At 43.1% G+C, this 22294-nt stretch overlaps 1 protein-coding gene across 2 annotated transcripts in view; it reads left to right on the forward strand.

Moving 5' to 3' along the window:
- The window catches only part of LOC112136962 (zinc finger protein GLIS1), an 88983-nt gene that overhangs the window by 27204 nt on the left and 39485 nt on the right, over positions 1–22294 (forward strand). For both annotated transcript variants that reach the window (XM_024259032.2, XM_024259030.2), the window contains exons 3-4: positions 6453–6642; positions 8720–10118. In XM_024259032.2, coding sequence (XP_024114800.1) covers positions 6453–6642; positions 8720–10118 — 1589 coding nt within the window. The remainder of the gene's footprint in view (positions 1–6452; positions 6643–8719; positions 10119–22294) is intronic.

Raw genomic sequence — 22294 nt, forward strand, 5'->3', positions numbered from 1 at the left:
GCAGCATGTAGCCGAAGTATTAACTAAACTCCAAAATAGACCAAAAAAAAACACAAAAAAGGAAATTAGCCAAAACAGCTAGAATGTAAATATTATCCTGATTCCAAAATTGCCTAACCATCATAGTAAATGGCAAAATAGTCCAAAGTTAGCAGAATGCCTATTTATTAAAACTTTAGAACTGTAACTTTTTAACATAATTATGAATAATGAAAATGCAGGAATATTATTCCAGAATAAATCAACTTAAACCTTAAATAACTTCCAATATTTTATTCTCCATAAAAACATGTTTTGTCAAAATTATACAAGTTAGAAATGAGAACAAGATAACATCGTTTCATTAATAACAATAAAATAAAATGATCTGGAGAGCCGATAGAATTACCCGAGGGCCGGATCTGGCCCCCGGGCCGTGACTTTGACACGTGACTTAGAGTTTATGCTGGAAGACATGTTTATTATTTCCTGTATTCTCTTTAGAATTGGTTTGTTTTTTCCAACTGAACAGACCAACACAACATTTAATCTAGAGGTCAAACTCTCGGTCTGATTATGTAACGAGTGACGGGCTGGACGTAAAACAACGGATGAAGGGAGGATGCCTTGCTCAACGGACCACCAACAGGAAGGAGAATAAACACAATGGGCTTCATTGACCCATTCAGGTTCTGATGAGGATTCATTCATAACTTTCTTCAGAAGAAGCTTTTCTTTAAAAACTTCTAAAAGTAGGCAGGGTGCAAAGTTAGTAAAAATAGGCGGGGCCAAAGATTCTTTACATCAGATAAAGCTTAAGGTCCAAAATGTAGGCGGGGCTTTAGATTCTGACAGGGCTGACGTTTCAAAGATAGGCGGGGTCCCAAGATTTTTACAGTTGGCGGGGCCAAAGGTCCTAACAATAGGCGGGGCCAAGTTTATGACACTAAGCTTGGGCCAAAGTTTACAAAAGTAGGCGGGGCTAAAGTTATTACTAGTGGGCTGGGCTAAAAGTTACTGACAGTAGACAGGACTAAAGTTTTTATCTGTAGGCGGGGCCAAAGTTTCTAAAAGTGGGAGTGGTCTGAAATTCATGGGGCCCGACAGAAGGCGGGGCCAATGTGTTTGAACAAGTCCAGTTCATTTCAAAGGATCAGATTTCACTTTTAATTGTCAGGTAAAAAAATCAATCAAAATGTCAATTAAAGGACGATAATGAGGTTCAAACAAATGAACTCAAATCAAAAATCAGAAAAGAAAAGAGATTTTGGAATCAACACCAGGTTATTTCTGATGGTTTGACAACTGTCACAGCTCCAGATATGGATTATAAAGCCATCCTGAAAAAAGACTTTAAATAGTTACTAAGTGTAATTTTTAAAGGACAGATACCAGAATTTAAAGCTCTGTACAAACGTTTTGAAGTTTTTGAAATCCTCTATAAGTTTCTCTCAATATTTTATAAACTTTCTCCTTAATATCATCCGTTCTGAGGAGATTCTAACTCTTCTGTTTGTACAAACGTTGTCAATAAAGCTTTATTTCGTGCAGGCTCTCTCTTCCTTCGTCCTTCTGCAGTTCTTGCGTTTCACTGGCGGCATCTGGCTTTCCCTCCATGATCAAGCGGCGCTCTAACCGTCTGTGAAATGTTCAGCGTGGAATTACCGCGGCTCGTTCAACATCAGCAGAATCCGCGTTTGGGTTCCGTCCAAGCAGCCATGCGCTGATGTTTCCCCGCCAGACCGTGACGGGTTCTGGTAAAGCACCAGAGCCTGAAACTAGTGGAGCTCCGGCTTTGTGCAGAGGGACGGATCAAGTCCTTAAACACTCATTTAACACGCTCATTTAACGTCTTGGAGCTTTTCTGCAGGATGGACACCAGAGACACTTTTGGCTTTCAGGACCTTTCTGACACTCAGAGGTTTTTTTTTATTTTTTCTGCAGTTTTAAGACGTGTTCATCCCAGAAAAGTCCTGCTAAAAGTCCTAACATAAAGTGTCCCATGATGGTGCCAAATATGGGGTTCCATTTGTGACAAAGAGATGGTTTTGCTCTCACTATCTATGCCTTTGGTCCATTGTGTCTACTGAACAAGTCCATGGAACATTTGTTTATGTCTTTGGACCGCTTAGCATTATCTATATGCTAGCTTTGTATTTGCTTTGTGATGTTTTAGCTTTATGCTTAAAACGTTGTATCTGTTATTGTCGTTTGATCTGGTCGCCAGAAAAGTCCTTAGCAACAGTTGCTAGCATCATTAGCTCCTGTCGTTTCCCCACGTGGTTAGAAAAGTCTTTAGCAACTGTTACTAGCATCACTAGCTTCTGTTGTTAGCTCCTGTCGTTTCCCTGCGTTGTCAGAAAAACTATTAGCAACCGTTGCTAGCGTCGTTAGCTACTGTCGTTTCGTGATTAGAAAAGCTTTTAGCAACCGTTGCTAGCGTCGTTAGCTTCTGTTGTTAGCTTCTGTTGTTAGCTTCTGTTGTTTGTTTTGTCATGTTCGTATGACATCAGAAACCATGGCTTGGGTCGTTAACTTCTATCAGTTCCTCATGTCGTTAAAAAAGTCATTAGCAACTGTTGCTAGCGACGTTAGCTTCTGTTGTTAGCTTCTTTCATTAGCTCCTGCTGTTTCCCCATGTCGTCAGAAAGTCCTTAGCAACCGTTGTTTTAGTAGTTGAGGATTAGAGTGGGAATTCGGACATACCCAATATCTTTTTTTTAAAGCCGCCGCTAGTGTTAGCCGTGAGAAAAACGGCTGGTGCACATGCACACGCCCAGATGTGGGGGGGGGGCTCTTGCTTGTTTTAAGTTACTTAGATTCCTTCCTGAAGATATTGCTTAGTAGTACGTAGACATGAACAAACGTTCCATAAACTTGTTCAGTAGACATAGACTACAAACCAAGGCGTAGACAGAGGAAGCAGAAACATATTTTTGTCACAAATGGAACCCCGTAGATAAAGGCTTCCACTCCAGATCTGTCTTTGGGGGCGTGTCAGGGGGCGTGCCAGAGCTCAGTCATTGACTTCAATTAAAAGATCCTCAGTGAAACATCAACATGTGAATTCATGGGTCGTCTCTGTGTTTCTAAATTCCGTCTCTGCAGTGCCGTTCTTGGCTTCACATCAGCAAACTCTCACACACAAACCCAGATGTGTCACTAAGCAGAATCTGTGACGCGGCGTTAAGTGAAACCAGCGCCGCTGCTGTCGTCCGGCGTGATGGAGGAGCGTTTGCGTCGCTTTGTGTTTTGACTTTGACCCATGACAGAGCTGCAGGCAGAAGATGTTCGTCAGCAAACTCCTGAACAGTCTCTCTTTCTCTGCGTGTTTATTCTTCTCCATCTGTTACTAATGTTTGTTCTTTTCCGTGTTTTTTCTTCTCTCTTAATTCAGTTTTTGCTCCCATTTCCATAACCGTGTTAGTAAACGTTAGGAAACCTTTCAGTCCTCAATCATTTTGAAATGTTTTCTCTCACATAAAGTATGTTTAGGTTTACTGATAATAGTCGATCGTTAGCGATAACATTAACAGTAACATCGTTAGGAGAAAATTTAATTGACAAATTGAGTTAAGAAAGTTGGACGTGTGGAAATATCGGCTTACACTTCACGAGGATTTCCTCACAAACCAGATCCTTCCCTCCACCTCCTTCACATCCGTTTATCTCTTCATAAACCCTTAAACTGTTCAAATGTGTTTCCTGTACCATGATCTGAGGGAATCATGTACGTTTTCCTGATCCTTTTCAAACAATTAACTAAACTCTTACTGACAACTTCAGATGTGCTGCATGTTTTAGTACAAATATATCTATTTATGATTATCTATATATGCATCATTCACATGTTTGGATGTATATATATAGTAGTGTATCTTATTTTTACTTTTACAATTTTCAAATCAGGTCATAAATAAATATTCTAAGTTTGATATATAAGTGTAGATTTATTTTTTGGTCTTACGTCCTAATCTTTTGTTTTTATTTTGCTTGAAATAAACCAATACTCAACTCTCAAAATCCATTATCCCTTTTTAATGGAGACTAAAAAAGAAGTTATGATATAAAAGTCTGAATGTTCTCTATGGATGTATTCAGACTGGACACATTTGGTTTGCTTTAAGTGAACCAGAGTTTGTTTATCCTGATAATCCGGAACAAGTTTTCAGTCTGAATGACTCTGGTTTAGGACCAGGATCTGGTTTAGGACCAGGATCTGGTTTAGGACCACGATCTGCTCTCAGACCCGTCTTTGGAGGTAGATAGATAGATAGGAACTTTATTAATCCCACTACAGGAGGACAACACATCTAAAATTACCCAGAGGTGGGCAGCAGCAGCGCGTTATGGACATAGAGGTTAGTCACTAGAGATGAGACAAACGCTTTACTGTTGTCCACGATACGTAAAGAGCGACGCCATATTGGAATAGTGTAAAAACAATGAGACTTGTCTTAGCAAACACAGAAATGCTTAAATTCGACCCTATTTTAAAAAGAAAATAAACTCTGATCATCAGAAAAATAATTCCCAGGTTATAGTAATAATGTTTTTGTACAAAGTTCAACAAATTAACATCATTTCAAACGTTTTTTTAATAGATAATTAGGTTACTATATAGGAAACCCAATGCATACCTGATGTATGTCTCAAATATCATTATTACTAACACAAACTATGACATAAATAAATACAGTGAAAAAAATCAATTAAAAATATCAATCATCAATAAATAAGTAAAATAATAACAATGACCATACAGCAGATACAGACGACTGAAGAAACCTCATATTGACTGACTGACTAGAGCAGTGTTTCTGAAATGGTGGGGCGCCCCCCGTGGGGGGAATGCGAATAAAAACATGTAAGGCACAGGACGGCCCGCCGATGTCCCGCCCTCCAGAGCGATAAACCTCACTGTGATTGGTTCGTTCAGTTCTGAACACAACTGTCATTCATTTCAGTCTTGCGGGCCGCAGGACATTAATCTTTCATATGAAGACGGGGGCCGCAGATGGCCCGCGGGCCGCAAGTTGCGCTGAGCGCGCACGGGTCTGGAGCAGTCTGTCACATGGAGCACAACATGAACCGAGTATGAAGGGATTTGTGATTATTTCGGTATTATGTAGAATTGTTCATTTGAATTGAATCCTTTCTGTTAGTAAACAGACATTTTGATTTAAGGGGCAAAAAGAAAACATACTTGGCCTTAAAATACCTTTAATTCATTGTGTTGAGAAAAAAAATCAGAAAAAAAATCCATAAAAATCGAAATCGTGACTTTAAAACTGTGTAAAACTGTGAATGGAATTGACTGAATCCTTACATCCCTAGTTACCGTGGCAACGCCTCACCCCGAATAGTCTGTTTCTTGGAAGAAATTATTTAAAAATAAAAAAGTAATTATATTAAAGGGCTAATAACTAATTTAATGCTTATTTCTTTCATAATGTTACGTCCACTACGGCTAAACCTGGCTCAGGTCTGGGGGGTGGGGGGTACAAAAGGGGACAATAACAAAAACTGGACTCCGTCAAATGATTCGTGTTCTGGTTCAAACAGAAAGACAAACCGAAAGAGAATTGGAATATTGTCCAAACATACAATAAATCCTGTCGACCGTCTGAGTCAGCAGCTGCTGCTAATGGCTGCCTAACCAAAACTACCTAAAGAAAACAAATAAACAAAGCCCACAAACTAAAATAACAAAACCCAGCAGTGTAAGACTGCTGAGGACAAAGAGGAGAAAAGAACAAACCAAACCAGCAGAACTCAAAGCACACACTTCTGCGTTCATTCATTTCTGATTCTGGACACCTGGTTGGCTTAACTCCTCCCTTATTCCACAGGTGGAGATGCTGTTTCCTGTTAAAGTAAAAACCTTTGGATCTCGTCCAGCACCATCTGTCCCTCTGACAACGTTTTTTGATTTTCCTGTTGTAATTTGGATCACTACCATGATAAATGGGATCCCACTAATTAGGCTAAATAACATCTTCAAATGATTGTTGTGAGTTTTAGGAATCGGCGCTGTTTGAGCGAGTTCAGCTGAAGAACCGTCTCACTGACTGGCTGGTTCTTCGTCAGACAACAGAACCGCTGTGTGATCCAGACTTGATTTATGAGGGTTTGGAAGAGCCGCCCTCAGATGTCGGTAATGAATGTGGGAGATTCATCTGGATGAGACTCAGCCAGCGAGCGCTCAGAACATCAGGAGAAGCTGCAGCTGCAGCCAGCAGTCAGCTCTCCAGAGACAGCTCGCAATAGAACACGATTTTATGGTTTCATTAAAGGTTTGGATCCATTTGAAATTGATGCTTCTTCCCAGACAGAAAACAAATGTATGAGTGTGATATACTAACACAGATTTTAATTTAGGACTTTAAAGATGTCAGAGGAAACGAGCAGTAACTGTGTGTGAAACGGGTTTTTCCTTCAGATGAAGATATTTCTGTCTTTTTTTCCTCCAGTGAACGGGTTCTACTGCTCAGAGAGGGATGCAGACGCAGAGGCGGGGGATGCTGAGGGCAGCCTGATGCGCGGCGGGCCGAGCCTGGCGCTGCTGCTGGGGGGTCAGTCTGATGGGCTTTACCCTCACGGCCTCCACTGCAGCAGACCTGCAGCTGACCTCCTCCTGCAGGACGGCCCTCAGGATGCCAGGTAAACCGCAGGATCCATCACACCTGGGGGGAGGGACTAGGGCTGGGTAGAACGTCTGGATTTGATTTGATTCTGATGCTTTCGATCCACTCAATTTTATTCAATTCAATTTTGAGTTTACACATTTAGACATATTTGTTTAGAAATACATTCATAATCTCGATACGTTTTTAATATATTTATTTTAATCTGATACATTTTACATACTGTAAATGTATCAGTGAAATAATGAGATTGTTAATATCATACAGTGTTACATGGATTCACTAAAGAAGGGCGTCTTCCTTTGGCCACTAGGTGGCGATCCCGCTAAATCAGTACACTTTATCCCAGAAGAAGAAAGTATAAGAAAAAATCTTAGCTTTAGACCACAAATGGTTATTTTAAAATTATTTATTTAAAAAAGTTTGGAAAACTCATGCCTGTGAGTATTTTTAAGATGTTTATTTAGTCAGCAATGTATGTTTAGGTCAACCGAGCGTTAGCATTAGCCGTCCTATGGGAAATCCAATTGTACGTTAGCATTAAGCTAGCAAACTTTAGCTTTATGTGTTACATTGCTCCAGGAAGGGGTGTCAAACTCAATCACACAAGGGGCTAAAATCTAAAACACACCTTAGGTCGCGGGCCAAACAGGATAAACATTTATTAAACACACAAAAACGACATTTTTAAGACTTTAAAACTGTAACTTTTTAACATAATTATGAACTGGATATATAGCATTACCTGGGATAATGCTACTGTGAATGCTGGAAGATGAATTTGGCTGCTGAAAATGCTGAAATTGATAGCCAGCTAAAATATTAGCTAAATGCCAAAATAATCCAAAAAGTTAACAGAATGACCATTTTCAAACTTTAAAACTGCAACTTTTTAACATAATTATGAATAATAAAAAGGCAGGAATATTATTCCAGAATAAATCAACTCAAACCTTAAATAACTTTCAATATTTTACTCTCTATAAAAATATATTTTGTCAAAATTATACAAGTTAGAAATGAGCTCAAGATAACATCGGGTCATTAACAACAATAAAATAAAATGATCTGGAGGGCCGGATCCTTGAATTTGTTCAAAAATAGAAAGTCTGCTTTATAATCCAGTGGATTATAATTTAATGAAGCTTTAATTCTGGTTTCTGACAGTAAATTGATTTTCTGTGATAAATGAAGCTGAAAATGAAGCCCAAATGTGTCAGTATGACGTTGATAAACTATTGATGGAGAATCACAGCTACTGTTGTTAGGATCCTCGTTGAATGATTCTTACAGTTTTGAAAATCATTCCTAGTTTGTGGTGTTTCTATCTTCATCACGTCCTCCCGGTTTTCCCTCACGATGTCTAACATTGTTGGACAACCCAACAGGAAACAGTTCCCATCAGAGCGAGGGGGGGGGCTCTTTATTAAGATCTAGGACGACAAACAAAGTCTGTGAAGGTCTTTCTTCAGCTAGCTGGTAGCAGCTCTGCTCTTCCCCCGTGAGCTTCGGGGCAAAGATGATACCTGGAGAAAAGGGGGCTCTTCTCACATCACTCAGGGCTTTGGACAAAATCCATAATGAGCCAACTGACAGGAATGATTATGTCGGAGATCACAGCGACGCATGGGGAAATCCGAGCCGGCCTCCCCTTTGAGCGCAGCAAAGATTCCCACCATAATACACAGTATTGTAAACCTTCATGGGCTTCAGTGATGCCACCAAAACAGGTGACTCCTTATTTACCCGGCGCTGGGTTGGGTTTAACCCCTTTGTGTCATCAAAGCCTGTCACTGGCCGCGGCCTCTCACTCCGACTAACCTCCATGCCCCCCCCCCGGCTCCATTCTTGGCTTTAAATGGCCATTCACATCCTCCCGCTGCCTCAAGATCTGGTTTCATTTTTTCATAAAATCACTTTGGATCAAAGCCGTTGACGTCTACTTCACGGTGGAAACAGAAGCAGAGCGGGTCGCTGAAACTGCTTTAGGACAACGGTAAACTGAAGGAGGAGGTGGGAAGGAGGGACAACCCGCTGTCTGTCAGCGGCTGCCGAGCTAATGGGACTCTTTCACTTTGTTTGTGTCCTGACAGAGGCTGCTCTGCCTTCCACGGGGCCTCGGCGGGGGCCTCGCCAAGCCTGGCCTGCTCCGCCGCCGTTTACCCCATCAAGCAGGAGAACTCAGCTGGCTACAAGATCTCTGGCGTCCACGGCCAATCGCAGACCGGCTTTCTGGCCTGCCGGGCCAACCAGGGGTCGGAGGCGTCCAGAGACGGGACGGTCGATGCCACGCGCGCCGCCAGCAGCAGCCGAGTGTGCGCAGTGCGGTCTCTGGGCGGTGGCGTGTCAGGAGACGCAGCACAAGCGTTTAATAATGAAGATGGCTCCTCCCCGCTGGCTTTGTCCCCGGCGGACTCCCATCATTCAGCGCGGCCGCTCAGCGCTGGCGACGTGAAGAGGCGCTGCCTGCTGCTGGCCTCTCACTCCTCCACCGCCGCCGCTTCCCCGTCAGACGCCGACCACCTCAACCTCGCCGCCATCCTCTGCTCCTCCCAGATGTCCATGGTCGCCGGCGTCTGCGGGTTCCAAGCCAACGTCTCGCCAAGCCACGCCAGCAGCACCGGCTTCTCCTCCTCCTCCTCTTCCTCCTCCACGTCCCCACCCTCTGCGTGCCCACAGGGAGCCTCCCAAAGGCCCCCACCGCGGAGGAGCCCCCAGCAGGCCATGCTGCAGGAGAGCTGCCAGCTGTCCTCACCTGCCACCTGCCTGCTGTCCCTCTCCTCCTCCTCATCCTCCTCTTCAGAGTCATTGGTGGAGCCGGAGCGGCGGGGCGCAGGGCTTTGTGAGGAGCGGGGCGCCGTTCCGCGGGGCCGACGGGCCGGGGGAGTGGGAGGAGCGAGGGGCTCCGACGGGCTGGGGCTGCTGCTGACCGGGACCGTCATGTCCGGGGAGGTCGGGGCGGTTCTGGATGGGGGCGCACTGAAGCAGGAGCCCCTGGACGACTTCTCCCCCAGCGAAGACGAGCTTTTCCAGCACCACTTCCACCGCCACCATCATGGCGCCAGTGGACACTTTCGTCACACGCCTCGCCCCAGCATGCCCCCTCCCTATCACTTACACCAGTACCCCGGAGCCGGCCCCGGGGGGCCACTGCACCCCCAGAGCCAGCCCACAGCGCCCGCCTCCTCCCTGGGACTCAAAGCGACCGTCGGGGGCCGCCAGGCGCCTCACGCCGCTGCAGAGTGGGACGAAGCGGAGGGAGGAGCGCCGGCGGAGAAGCAGGTGTGCCGCTGGATCGACTGCAGCGCGGCGTACGAGCAGCAGGAGGAGCTAGTGAGGCACATCGAGAAAGTCCACATCGACCAGCGCAAAGGGGAGGACTTCACCTGCTTCTGGGCCGGCTGCATCCGCCGCTACAAGCCCTTCAACGCCCGCTACAAGCTGCTCATCCACATGCGGGTCCACTCTGGAGAGAAGCCCAACAAGTGCATGGTGAGTAGAGCATCCGTCCATGTTCTGACCCAAAACAGTCTCTCATTGAACCAAATATATTCCTGACTACTTTAAAATCCAGAAAAACTACAGTTCCCAGAGCCCCGCCCCTTCATATTTAGTATTACTGATAGAAACCAGGAGTTCATTCAGCAGTTAAGAAATGTCTCCTACAGAATAACTCTGCATGGATGCTATTCAGGAGGATATCAACTAAATCATTACATTTAATAGTCTAGTTTAGCACAAACAAATGTAATTTTTAAAGACATTTTTTCTCACAAGTCTCTAAAACAGGTATTTAAAACTAGAACTGCCGGGAATAGTCGACTAATCAACGACTAATCGACTATTAAAATAGTCAATGACTAATTTAATAGTCGATTAGTCGTTACTTTATATTGTATGGAGTCAGAGTGTTGTAAAGTTGAGCAAAGTTGTGAGCGTTCAGCACCAAAAAATTCACTTCTTTCATTATTTGAGTCTGTGAGACCAAAACTTCATATTTAGTGAATAATAGTTCCTTGTTTCAGATGCCGATCTCATTGGAGAGATCAGGAATATACTTTCCATCAAACTCATTTTGACAGGTGACCTTTGACCCTTTAAATAAGTGATATTAAATTGTTACATCATCTTGAGCCTTAAATAACTTTCAGTATTTTACTCTCCTGGAGGGCTGGATCCGGCCCCCGGGCCTTGACTTTGACATGTGGTTTAGAGCTCATAATGGTTAAGATATTAAGATTTGTGCTTTACATCCACTTAGCACATGACCTGATTAGTTGACTATTAAAATAATCTTTAGTGGCTGTCCTGCTTAAAACTTTGTAAAATGTGATTTTCTTTCTTTTATTTTGGTGAAACATCCAAAATGTTTTCATTTCCCCTGTGAGGTTGTAGATCAGAGCCGCTCCGTTCTGGACAGGTACGGCTCCGGCTTGACGGGCGCTCTCGCCGCTCAGCGCCTCGCTGTCGTTCTTTCCTCAGAAATGGAAAAAGCCGTCCGGCCTCTCGCTGCACTTCTGTCCAAACACGCCGTTCGTCCACAGTTTGTGCAAAGTGAAGACACGTTTATTTTCAAGAGCGCTCCGTTTTTTTTCTGAGGGGACTCGGATCAGCAAAGGCCAACACATATGGTTAGCATAACCAAACAATGCCTACACTTGATCCTTTTAAATGGGAGCCTTAAATGTTTAGCTGTCCCACAAGTATTAAATGCATGGGCTTCGTATCCAAGCTAAACACCCGGAGAAATGTAGTAGTCTGGAGCTGGAGCCGCAGCGGGATCGTCAGGAACATTTGCAGGTCTTGCTCAATTCACAGTCTTACCCAGAGCCCCTGTCAGAAGTGGTCCTTCTCAAAGCAAGCAATAAATCCAGACCTGACACCAGTTATAGAAGAATCTTCTTTCCCCCAAATCCCAGAAACGTAACCTGAGGTGTGACTGCGGCGCTGAGAGACGTTTTTGTGCGTTTGTTTTCTCTCAGACACATCTGAAAACACAAACTGGTTGTTTCGGTCGCCCTCTCACGCCTTGCAGCTCCGCGCCATCGTTCAAACCTTCTGCAGAATGAAATTTAAGTAATTTACTGCGCCGCATGCGTCGTTAATTCAGCCTTGAGAGCAAATACTGTTACAAGCGTCTGTTCGGGTTGCTAGCCGTTTAGCGTTGAGGTGTTCCTCCTGCATGTGGGTTTACATGCAGACGACGGGTTGAGCTGCATCAGGAAACGGTTTCTGAGGACGGGACACGTCAGCCGGACTCTTTCTGGAAGCTCTTTTCACCCACAATTCAAAGCGACTTTTAATTCTTCAATATCAATTCAATTTGCAATTTGATTATTTTGTTATTGACAATTTAATGTTTTAAAAAAGGCGAATTTCAATTTATTGTTTTCTTTAATTTTTTCTTAAAATAATCTACTGCATTGTAATTTGTCAGCATTTTTGAGTGAAACTTCAAAGGAAATTCAAAAACGCCCAACCCCCCCACTGATGTAATAATGTGTTTTTATTTTCATGACATCACACTTTTTCTAACCCCAAATTCAAACTGAAAATGCTGTCTCTAATCAGCCTAAAATGTATTTTATTTTAAATAAATGACCAAATTCTGTTTTAAATTGTGAATTGCAAAATTTTCATTGAATGATGAAACCAAAAAGTCATCACACCTTATAATGTAAATTCTTTCCAATTAATACAAATTCAAAATGTTATTTTCAGACAAATACAATTGAATTGTAATTTTTCATGCTGAATTTTAAATTACAAATCTCTTTTCAAATTTGCACCATCAAATTACAAATTGAATAGTCATTTAAGAATTGAATATTACTTCCGGTCACTTCAAGTGTCCAGTGATGCATCAGCTGCTGAATATCAGTGAACCAAAGATGATGAATGTCTTATTTTAAAGCTAACTTCTGCATTAACGAGGTTTAAACTTTATCCTCTAATTTCTTTGATTTTGTGTGGGCTGCCACAAACGATTATTTTAATAATCAACGATCATTTTTTCGATTAGTCGAGTAATCGGACATCTTAACAATCATTAGATTTAAACTTGAGGTTTTTAAGATAATGCTAACTAAAAATAAAGATAGTTTATTAACCCTTTAATGAATCCTGCAGCTTCTGTCCTTCATTTCTGGCATTAAAACTAGACTTAAATCAAATGAGGTTAGAATCTAAATCAAAGAACAATTTTTCACTAAAGTTTTGTTCTCACTGACTCAAATAGAACTAAAGTTCATTTTGTGGTGCTGAACGCTCACAACTGTATTCAGCTTCTCTAAACTCTGACTCTATGGAACTCCAGACTGTCCGATGTTTTTGCTCCAAGTCTGCAGAAAGACTTGATCTCTTTAGAGAGCAGATGCTCCTTCAACATTTCACTCTGATGGGGTCGAGGTTGCAGGGAGGTTACCTTGAACACTTTTGTGTTTTAATTATTTTTTCCCACTTTAAGCTCTGTTGGCGTGTTGTTATGGTACCAGAGTCTTCCTAGAACTTCCTGTGACATCACTTCGGACTGGATTAGCACTACTGTACACGTGTGTCAAAGACAATGGCAGACACAGCATTAGAAAGCCAGCGCCGTAGTTTTGAGATTAAGGAAGCAACAAGGCTAATCGACTATTAAATTAGTCAATGACTTTTGCGTCCCCAATGTGCGAATCTGCTCCGAGTCTAGAGGGAAAATACAAAAACTGGACACCAATGAGAATAAAAGGAACACAATTTATTAAGGAAAAGAAATCCTGTGGCCTGAAATGAGAGAAAAAGGTCAAATAATTAGTTTATTGGATAGCATTATGGAAGTGTTTGTGACTCATAATTCAAAATAAAAGTCAATACTGTAAGTGCGTATTCATTTCCAAAATGTACCTGCGTTACTTGTCTCTTAAATGAAATGAAAAAGCAATTCTCCGAACGGCCTTTTCTATTTCAACACTGCTCATTCTGAAACCAAATTAAAATAATAAAGAAAATGGCATTTGACATTTTATTTTCAAAAAGTTCTTTAGTAAATTTTTCCCAAATTCAATTAGAAATATTAAAATGGATCAACAGAAATGCTTTTTCATCTTCAAAATGTAAGTGCTTTACTTGTCTCTTAAATAAAGTAAAAAAGCAATTATTTTGAATTTTATTTTGAATTATGAGTCACAAACGCTTCCGTAGTGTGCTGGTACAAACAAAAAGACAAACCAAAGAGAATTGGAACTCTGACCGAACATAAAATAAGTCCTGGAGACTGCTGACCCAACCACGTCGACCGTCTGAGTCAGCAGCTCCTGCTAACGGCTGCCTAAAAACTACCCAAAGAGAACAAATAAACAAAGCCTGCAAATCAACCCTACCAAGGTCCAACCCCAAACTAAAATAACAAAACCCAGCAGTGTAAGACTACTAGGACAAAGAGGGAAAAAGAACAACCCAAACCAGCATATCTCAACGTAAACCCAAATGCTCCCCGCCTGCCTTGGTGAGGCTGCCTCTGCATTAAGTACCTGGCAGGTGAGCAGACTGGCAGGACATGTTCAGAAGGTGCAGCACAGCACCAGCAGGACGTAACATTGACTATTTTAATAGTCTTGACTAATCGTGGGAGCTCTAATTCTGTGTGAAGTTATATTTTTCTGCTGCTTTTAAACATGTGAAACGTCTCTGCGCTTGAGTTCATGCGTCTGACCGGCTGCAGCTTCATGTTTGTTGACTCAGAACTTCATCAGAAGAACCTGGAGGCCTGAACACAAACCGACTCGCTGAGTGTTTTTGTTTGCTGACACTTCAGTCAGCAGAGAGGAAAACTCTGTTTCCCTGCATGCATCTTCGGCTCCATGTTTTGGTCTGAGCTCCTCCAGCACTGAAGCCTGTTGTGTTTGTTGAGCTCATGTAATAGAAAAAGGCATCTAAGTATTTGAGCCGCTCATATGGGGAAACAGATGAGACGTTCTGTTTTTGGACGGATCTGATCCTTTTATGATCTTCAGGCAGCAGCAGCTCCCAGCTGCTCTCATGGAGCTCTGCTGACATCCAAACACAACACATCTCGCTCCTCTTCCTCGCTCTTCCTCTTGCTGCACACAGGCCTTGAAGCAGCTGCAAAGCATTTGCTTCATGCTGCGCCTTGGCAGGAAAGCGTCATTATCACGGCGCGCAGGCCGCGCTGCGACCCTGCATGCGCCTGTCACACTCTGTACCTGGATGCCGGTTCCAGGACACTTCTATCTGCGACACAGCGCCGCTTGAAGATGGCCGAGGCTCGTAAAAACTTCTGCTCACTTTCTCAACGTTTGTTTGGTTCCCACCAATTAGAGCTGGGTTGTTGTGCGGGGCAGGCGAACGCTCAGGGACACAGAAGGAAACAACATAATCTCCCTGCAATATCCTGTTGTGTTTCATGCCTAATTCACTTGTTGTTGTTTTAGTTTATTGCATTTTTTTCCCTTGTCTGCATGAATATTAAAAATATATCCGTCCAGAGAGGGCTTGTCATGGTCCCGGACGGAGTTATTGCTCTTCTGTCAGACTGCAGGCTGACGGATTTGTCTGAAGGCTGCTCTTTGAGCCACCAAGGTCAGAAAATATCTTTGTAAGCCACGCAGATCTGCAGGAGTGTCTCCACGGCACAGTGACCCCCCCGGCATCGGTGAGACATTACACAACCACTCAGGTTGTTTGGATACTTTTGGAGAAGTTAAAAATGGACATGTGGGCTTCATTTCATTAAGAGCAAATGTCCTTTTTTAAGTAAACATGGTTTAGAAATTGGTTTGTAATTATTTGGACAAAGAAAAATGTCTTTGAGCAACTTTGAAACAAACAGAATAATCAGAAGTCAAATACTATTAACTCTCAAATGGTGAGACACTCACAGTGATGACCGGCCAGTATAAATGAAACCCGTTAGCTGTATTCTATGACCTGAAAGCCCTATACCTGCCCCCCCCACGCCCCCATTACCACCCTTTTATCTGCCCCCACTATTCTCTTCTGCCATCCTGATCAGAGCTGCATTTAACAGATTCATAACAAAAAAGCACTTTTTTTCAAAATGGCGGCTCTTCTTCTGGTTTTAACTCCATAGCAACCATTAGATTTTTTGGTTGTCAGGGGGTGACGAGTGGTTCTGTAATTTTTAGAAGAATCTAAAAAGTACATATTTTGGATTTCTTTGGCAACAGAGGGTAACACAACTGGCTGACTCCACTGTCAGCCCAGATTTGAAAAAAGGGGCGGGACTAGAGCAAGCGGACTGAGCGGGGGAGGTGATTGGATCAGTGATTGACAGTGAGGTTAGCTTGTGGTAACGTAGTCGCTCTCCGTCTTCATTATGGAGAGTGGTACCGAGCAAAGTGATGCCGCTATCGCCACAGAACTGTGTAGGTTGAGGATTTTTCCCTTCCACCTTTTCCTGAGGTAGCCGCTCAAACCGAAGAGGATCCGTGTCTGAGTGGTAAAATGACGCTAGCATATCAACGTATTAAGCTAACAGTCCCATGTGAAACAATGACTCCAAATCCATCACCAGGACGGAGTTCTCTGGATTCAATGCACTAAACCACTGTTGTCTAACTTCCAAGTCCACTGTAGATTTTTGACCACCGAAGGGGGTACACCAACTAGCCATGCTAATGCTAACACGCTAACAACTGACCATTTCAGAATTAAAGATGGGCGGGGCTTTTATACTGGAGCTGCAGAGCATGATGACGTCAAACTTCTGAAATGGCGTGGGAGAAAATTATACCTCATTTCCACCTGTAGGGGGCAGCACACAGCTAGTTTTAGTCTAAATATTCAGGAATTAAACACGTTTATTTTAAACTGTCAAAAATGTGGCAACAGACAGCATTTTTAAAGCCCCATTTATCGAGGTCAACAGACAAAAGGAGTTGATTTATTCTTTGGTGACCTTTAACCCCGCCCACATTCCTAATATGTTCATCCTGTGTGCTACATAGTTTTGTTCGGCTTGAGCCAACGATTCCTGTTTTACATTTTCACAGTAGTCTTGTAAAAGGGGACAAAGGAACGGTACTTTTGCGAGCTTGCCACGCTAACGTCGTTCAAAATCTACAAACTTTAACATAAAATTTGTTATATAATATATATATAAAATATATTTGTTATCTTCCCATTAATCATTGGTTGTCTTTTAGCGGTTGGTTCCTCTAACATCCACTAGAGGGCGCTGCATCCAAAGAATTTGCTACTGACACCGGCAGAAGAAGTGTCGTTAAAAGCAAACATTGAAGAGAATCTGATTGTTTTCCTCTTACACTTTGATATTGTTCTTATACAGATGAAAGCATTAGTATTCTTTTATTTATTTCTTTGTTGCTGGGCTTGTCGGATTTGTTCTGAAACATCAAACTTTTCTCCTAAAGGTGCCACTTATCCTCCAGAGTGACTTATATATGGCTTTCTTCTTCCTGATTAGATGTTTTTTGCTCTTGTGACTTATACTACAGAAAATATGGTTTCTTCTTCATGATGCTCAAGGAGTTAGGAAGCAACAAGTTGAAATCTGCAGGAGGAGTTTACATTTGTTTCTGGTTCTAAAAGAAAATTATTTGGAAAATTCAAGATGGCGGCCTCTTCACGAGGTCAAAGGTCAGCAGAACTTCAGTTGTGGTTGTAGCCTTAACCTGGCGGCGTGTGTGTGAGATTTTGTGAAGATCGCTCATACAAATGTTTTCTGTCCTTGTGTTGCGGGAAAATGGGAAATTCAGCAAATTTCTCACTTCAGCACAAAATGGCCGCCAAACCGTAAGCCCAGAGGCCATCCCATAATAACTACAAAGTGTGTGTGTTGGTGTCATTAGTGGATTTTGAAATATTCTTTCTGAGTTCCATAAGATATTTTGTCCTCGTTCATTTTTTTCCACTGTTTCTTCTGCCGTGATGTCATTGTTTTTGGGGGGCGGGGCTATGTCCAAACTTATGGGTGATATTTTTCGCTCGAAGGCGCCATAGAAAAGAAGATTTATGGAAACAAGCTGGTGGTTGCAGTCCAGGACTGTTGTGGGACAGAATAATCCTTAAAAAGTAGAATTATCTGTGTAACAAACACAACCACACAACTTAACAAACCCTCTTTAGCTTTTATTCTTTATGATAAAATGAAAATCTTTTCTGTGATCTGGAGCCAGGTATAAGAAACGCAAAGACTCACGGAGATGATTCCAGACTTTTCTGCAGTAAATGCAGCGTTTTTCCGCCGTCAGCTCAGGTAAAACATGGACGCCATTAGCTAATTGAAGGTGACGTTCAGCACACGACCCGACTTTTCCCCTCAATGCCGGCTGAAACCGGAGCTGGCGGGGCAGGTGGGAGGGATGCTGACGTTAGAGCGCGAGCCTCTCACTCTTTTGGCCCTGTGTGCTGCCACTTTTTACTGCCTTTACTTTGACCCATAAAAAACTCATCTCTTCACGGCCGGCCCTAAATCCAGCAGCTTCAGATGAACAGAACTCTGGTCTGAGTCCATGAAAAAGGAGCCATGAATCAGAGAATTTATCGACTTTTATCGGGAAAGCCGTCGTTTCCGGTCTGAACTCGCTTCACTGGTGTTTGGGGGCTTTCGTCGTTATGAGTCTCAGTTTGGCTTCTAATTATCTTTACGTCTTTGCTATAAGGAGACCTTTACGGTCACCTGCCGTGTGCCAGGCGGCTGCAAATCACGGCCGTCCTGCGGGACGCGCAGGTGTTTCTGCTGAGATGGTTTATGGTCCAACACCGATTTTGAAGCAGACTTCCACTTTGACCTCGTTTCTCTGCTCCAGAGGTTTTGTGCTTTGTTCCTGGACTCTTCTGTTCGTCTTTCCTCCCGTTCATACGTCTTCTATCTGTCAGATGATTGGCTCAAACGTTTTAGCTCCACGCCTTTGGGGATTTGACCCGAAGCTTCGGTTTCCTGGGACATCCACTCCCGGGGAGGCTGGCAATCGGCTTGAATGTTGTCCTCTTTTCTGGTTGCAAAATAATGAACTCTCAGTGGTTTGAAAGTTCCTTCATAAACGTTTCCAGATTCATGCGCAGTAACATTTGTTTCTCTTGGACCGTTGCTGCTGCTGCTTCTACATTGTGTGAAAACACCTGAATATTCCAACACCGCAAATATCTGAAAGCGTCTGCCTTTAGAGAGGTCTGCGCAGCCGCTCTGCAGCTGCAGTAACTCGTTACTACTATTTTGCCACATATAAAAAAAACACAAAAATGAGTCCCTACAGTTGGAAACGGCTGTTTGCAGGTGAACAATGGCCACACCTGTACAGAACACTAAGGTGACCCTCACAAAATATAAAGGTCATAGACCGCCCACTCAACCCAAAGAGAGAAAATGTCCATGCACTATTTTCCTACGGGTAGATTCGCCCAAATCCTGCAGACTGTACAAGGAGCCTCTTCGTGTTGTTCACGTGATACGTGCACGCCAACTGGGCACTTACATATCACGTGCACACCTTGGTGTGCAGCATTTGTGCAGTCATAAATAATTCGCCGATATATTGGCACACGACTTGGTGGCGGCGACCACACGTGTCCACGAGAACTCATCTGACTCATCTACAGCGCTTGATGACCTCCGTTCTCTTCTACCTGGACTGTCGTTCAGAGGCCGGGGACTGCTAGCCGCGCAGGAGTCGAGATGAGTAGTAATAATGAACACCAGCTCAAACCAGGCAATGCTAGCTGTTTTGGATAAGTTAAGTGTTTTTTTTAAGTTTTTAGGCTAATTTGGCATTTAGCTAATATTCTAGCTGGATATCAGCTTCAGGGTTTTCAGATATCAGTTTCAGCATCTTCAGTGGCCAAATTCAGCTTCCAGCATTCACACTAGCATTATCACAGGTAATGCTGTATATCTAGTTCATAATTAGGTTAAAGAGTTTTAAAGTTCTCAAAATGTAGTTTTAGAGTGTTGGATAAATGTGTAAATGTTCAACCCGTGACCTAAGGGTTTTTTTTTCTATTTTGGCTCCTTGTGCGATTGAGTTTGACTCCCCTTCCATAGAGAATCAAAGGTAAGGGGGTTTTAACGAAGCACTCTGCAGCTTCCGCAGCCATGACTTAGCGGGCCAAAAGATAACCTTTGGCGGGCCAAATTTGGCCTGTGGGCACCGCTTTGGGCACCCATGGTTTACAGTTATCGGGGTCAAGAGGGGAGGCGGTCTGTTGAGGTCCATGCCCAGAAAAAAACAAAAACAAAGCCTCCGTCCTGTTTGCTCAATTTGCACTTTTGGTTCCAAAAAGTGACTCTACAAAGACCAAAGGAGGATCTGACAGACGCTGCTCCTAATCATCCTCCAACATATGAACTCCTGTTTGTTTACTGTGATCAAGTCCTGAGGCCGTCCTCAGTCAGATCTATGGCTCGCCACCGCGCTGTGTAAGCCAGAGCGCCGCGTGTTCGTATTATGAAACTGTTGGCAGACGCCGAACATTTCTGCCTCCGTATGAAAGCTGCAAGTAGATAAATGCTGCTTGTTTTTCTTGTTCAAAGCACCAAGCCAACAAGCTGCCAGCTTTAGAGAGTTTTCCCGTCGATCTCCTGCAGTCATGAAGTCATGCATTCAGGTTTGTGTTTACGCCACGCCTGAGAGGAACTGCATCAACCTGAGGAACTTCAGTCCGGACAAGGCAACATCTCAGCCCCTACAGGCCTCAGACAATGATAACGAGTACACGATGAGGCCGCTCTCTCCAACAACAACAAACCTTCTCAGCTTTTATGGGTTTTTCTGAACAAACTGCTGTGTAGAATAAACCAAAGTGACTTTTAGCACCGAATTATCACATTTATTACATAACATTTTGACAAACACACAATGGAAGATGATTGCAGACAAAACGGGAGCAGTTCTTATAGATAAAAAATCTAGAATGTGACTTTCCTCAAATACTAAATCCTGCAGTTCCTCAAATTCCCACTAGAGGCAGATATGAGCAGCTTCTCATTGGACCTCACAATAAATATTTGATTTTACACCCAAAGTAAAGTATTTACATCCTTGGTGGGGAGGAGGAGTTGAAATTGATTGGATGGTTGGATAGACCCATAGGTGCTCTCTACTAACTATTACTTCACTTTAATTTGTCCCGCTCGAATGCCCATTTTTAAATGTAAATGTGGGCGGAGCAAACTCGGCCAATTCAGTTCAGGTTTAATTTTCATGGTTTAGGTCTTCAGTTTGACGTCGGTGATTATTGGTCCAATATTTACGTCTATGTGTTGATATTGACTGTATCAAAAAACTGGACAGAGTGACGTCATCCATAGAAACTGAGTTATTTACAGCTCCAACCAAATAAAGTCAATTTAGTCTTTTTTCTGGGGGGGGGGAGCCAGACATCATCAGTGAGTGGTGATTGGTCCAGGTTGGTCTGAGTCAATGTTTCTATGGTAACCACTCAAACCACATTCTCACTCCCATCTCGTCATATATAGACTTATGGTTCCGCCCCTTCCCCCTGATTCGTGTATACATTTTTTCCCTGATACCAAACGGCCATCGGACCAGTACCGGTTGGGGACCCCTGATTTAATGGGACCAGCCAGCACGTCAAAAAACGAACAATCATGTGTTGACTTATCAGGAGTGAGCTTGATTTAAGGCCACACCCCCATCACTTGAAAATAGATTACACCAAATCTGTCAATCAAATGTTTTGAGCGTTGGACGGGAGGGCCTGCTGACTCCGCCTACTTTTATTGAGGCATCTGACAGAATGCCAATTTTTAAAACTTTAAAACTCTAACTTTTTAAATATAATTCTGAATAATAAAAAGGCGGGAATATTATTACAGAATAAATGAACTTAAACCTTAAATAACTTTCAATAATTTACTCTCCATAAAAATATATTTTGTCAAAATTATACAAGTTAGAAATGAGCTCAAGATAACATAAGGTCATTAATAACAATAAAATAAAATGACCTGGAGGGCCAAATAGAATTACCTGGAGGGCCGGATCCGGCCCCCGGGCCTTGACTTTGACACATGTGGTCCAGCGGGTTTGTTTTCCTGTTTCAAATGTGGTTCCGGACAGGAGTTAAGTGGAACCGTTCCACGGTTTGTCCTGCAAAAGCAGATCTAAATTTGAGTGATTTAAACAACTGACAAGACTTAACTTTCTTGTTTGGGTTCCTCCGTTGTGATTTAAACTCTCAGCGGCAGGAACAAGAGCTTCATCTGAGACGTTTCTGCTCTCAGAAATAACTCAAAGCCGCTGAGTTTCACGTTTGCTCTGCAGACGCGCTGAAGGATTGCGATCTTCTGCGCCGCAGACGCTGCAGCTCCGTTGCTTTTATTCCTAGCCGGGTATCAAAGCGTGCAGGATTTGCTGCACGTGACGTGCTTTAATTGCATTTGTCTGGAATGCAGTATTTTGAGTTTCCCCATTTCCTCCACATTTAATCTCACTCTGGTATCAGAAACCCGAAGAGCCGTGCAGGACGGCGGCCCGGCTCGCGTTGCACACAGATTGTGTCATAATTGTGTCCCATCCAAAGCCTTAATTAGTTTAACTTCTCTGCTCAGCCAGATCAGCTTTCTCAGACATGAGGCGCAGCGGCGATGGGGGTGTTGGGGTCTCCTCCGAGTGCCGGGGGGGTTGTAGGTTACCGACACCATTCCTGCTGCAGGACGATGTGGC

Source organism: Oryzias melastigma, linkage group LG4 (assembly GCF_002922805.2).
Source record: "Oryzias melastigma strain HK-1 linkage group LG4, ASM292280v2, whole genome shotgun sequence".
In the NCBI taxonomy this organism is placed as follows: Eukaryota; Metazoa; Chordata; class Actinopteri; order Beloniformes; family Adrianichthyidae; genus Oryzias; species Oryzias melastigma.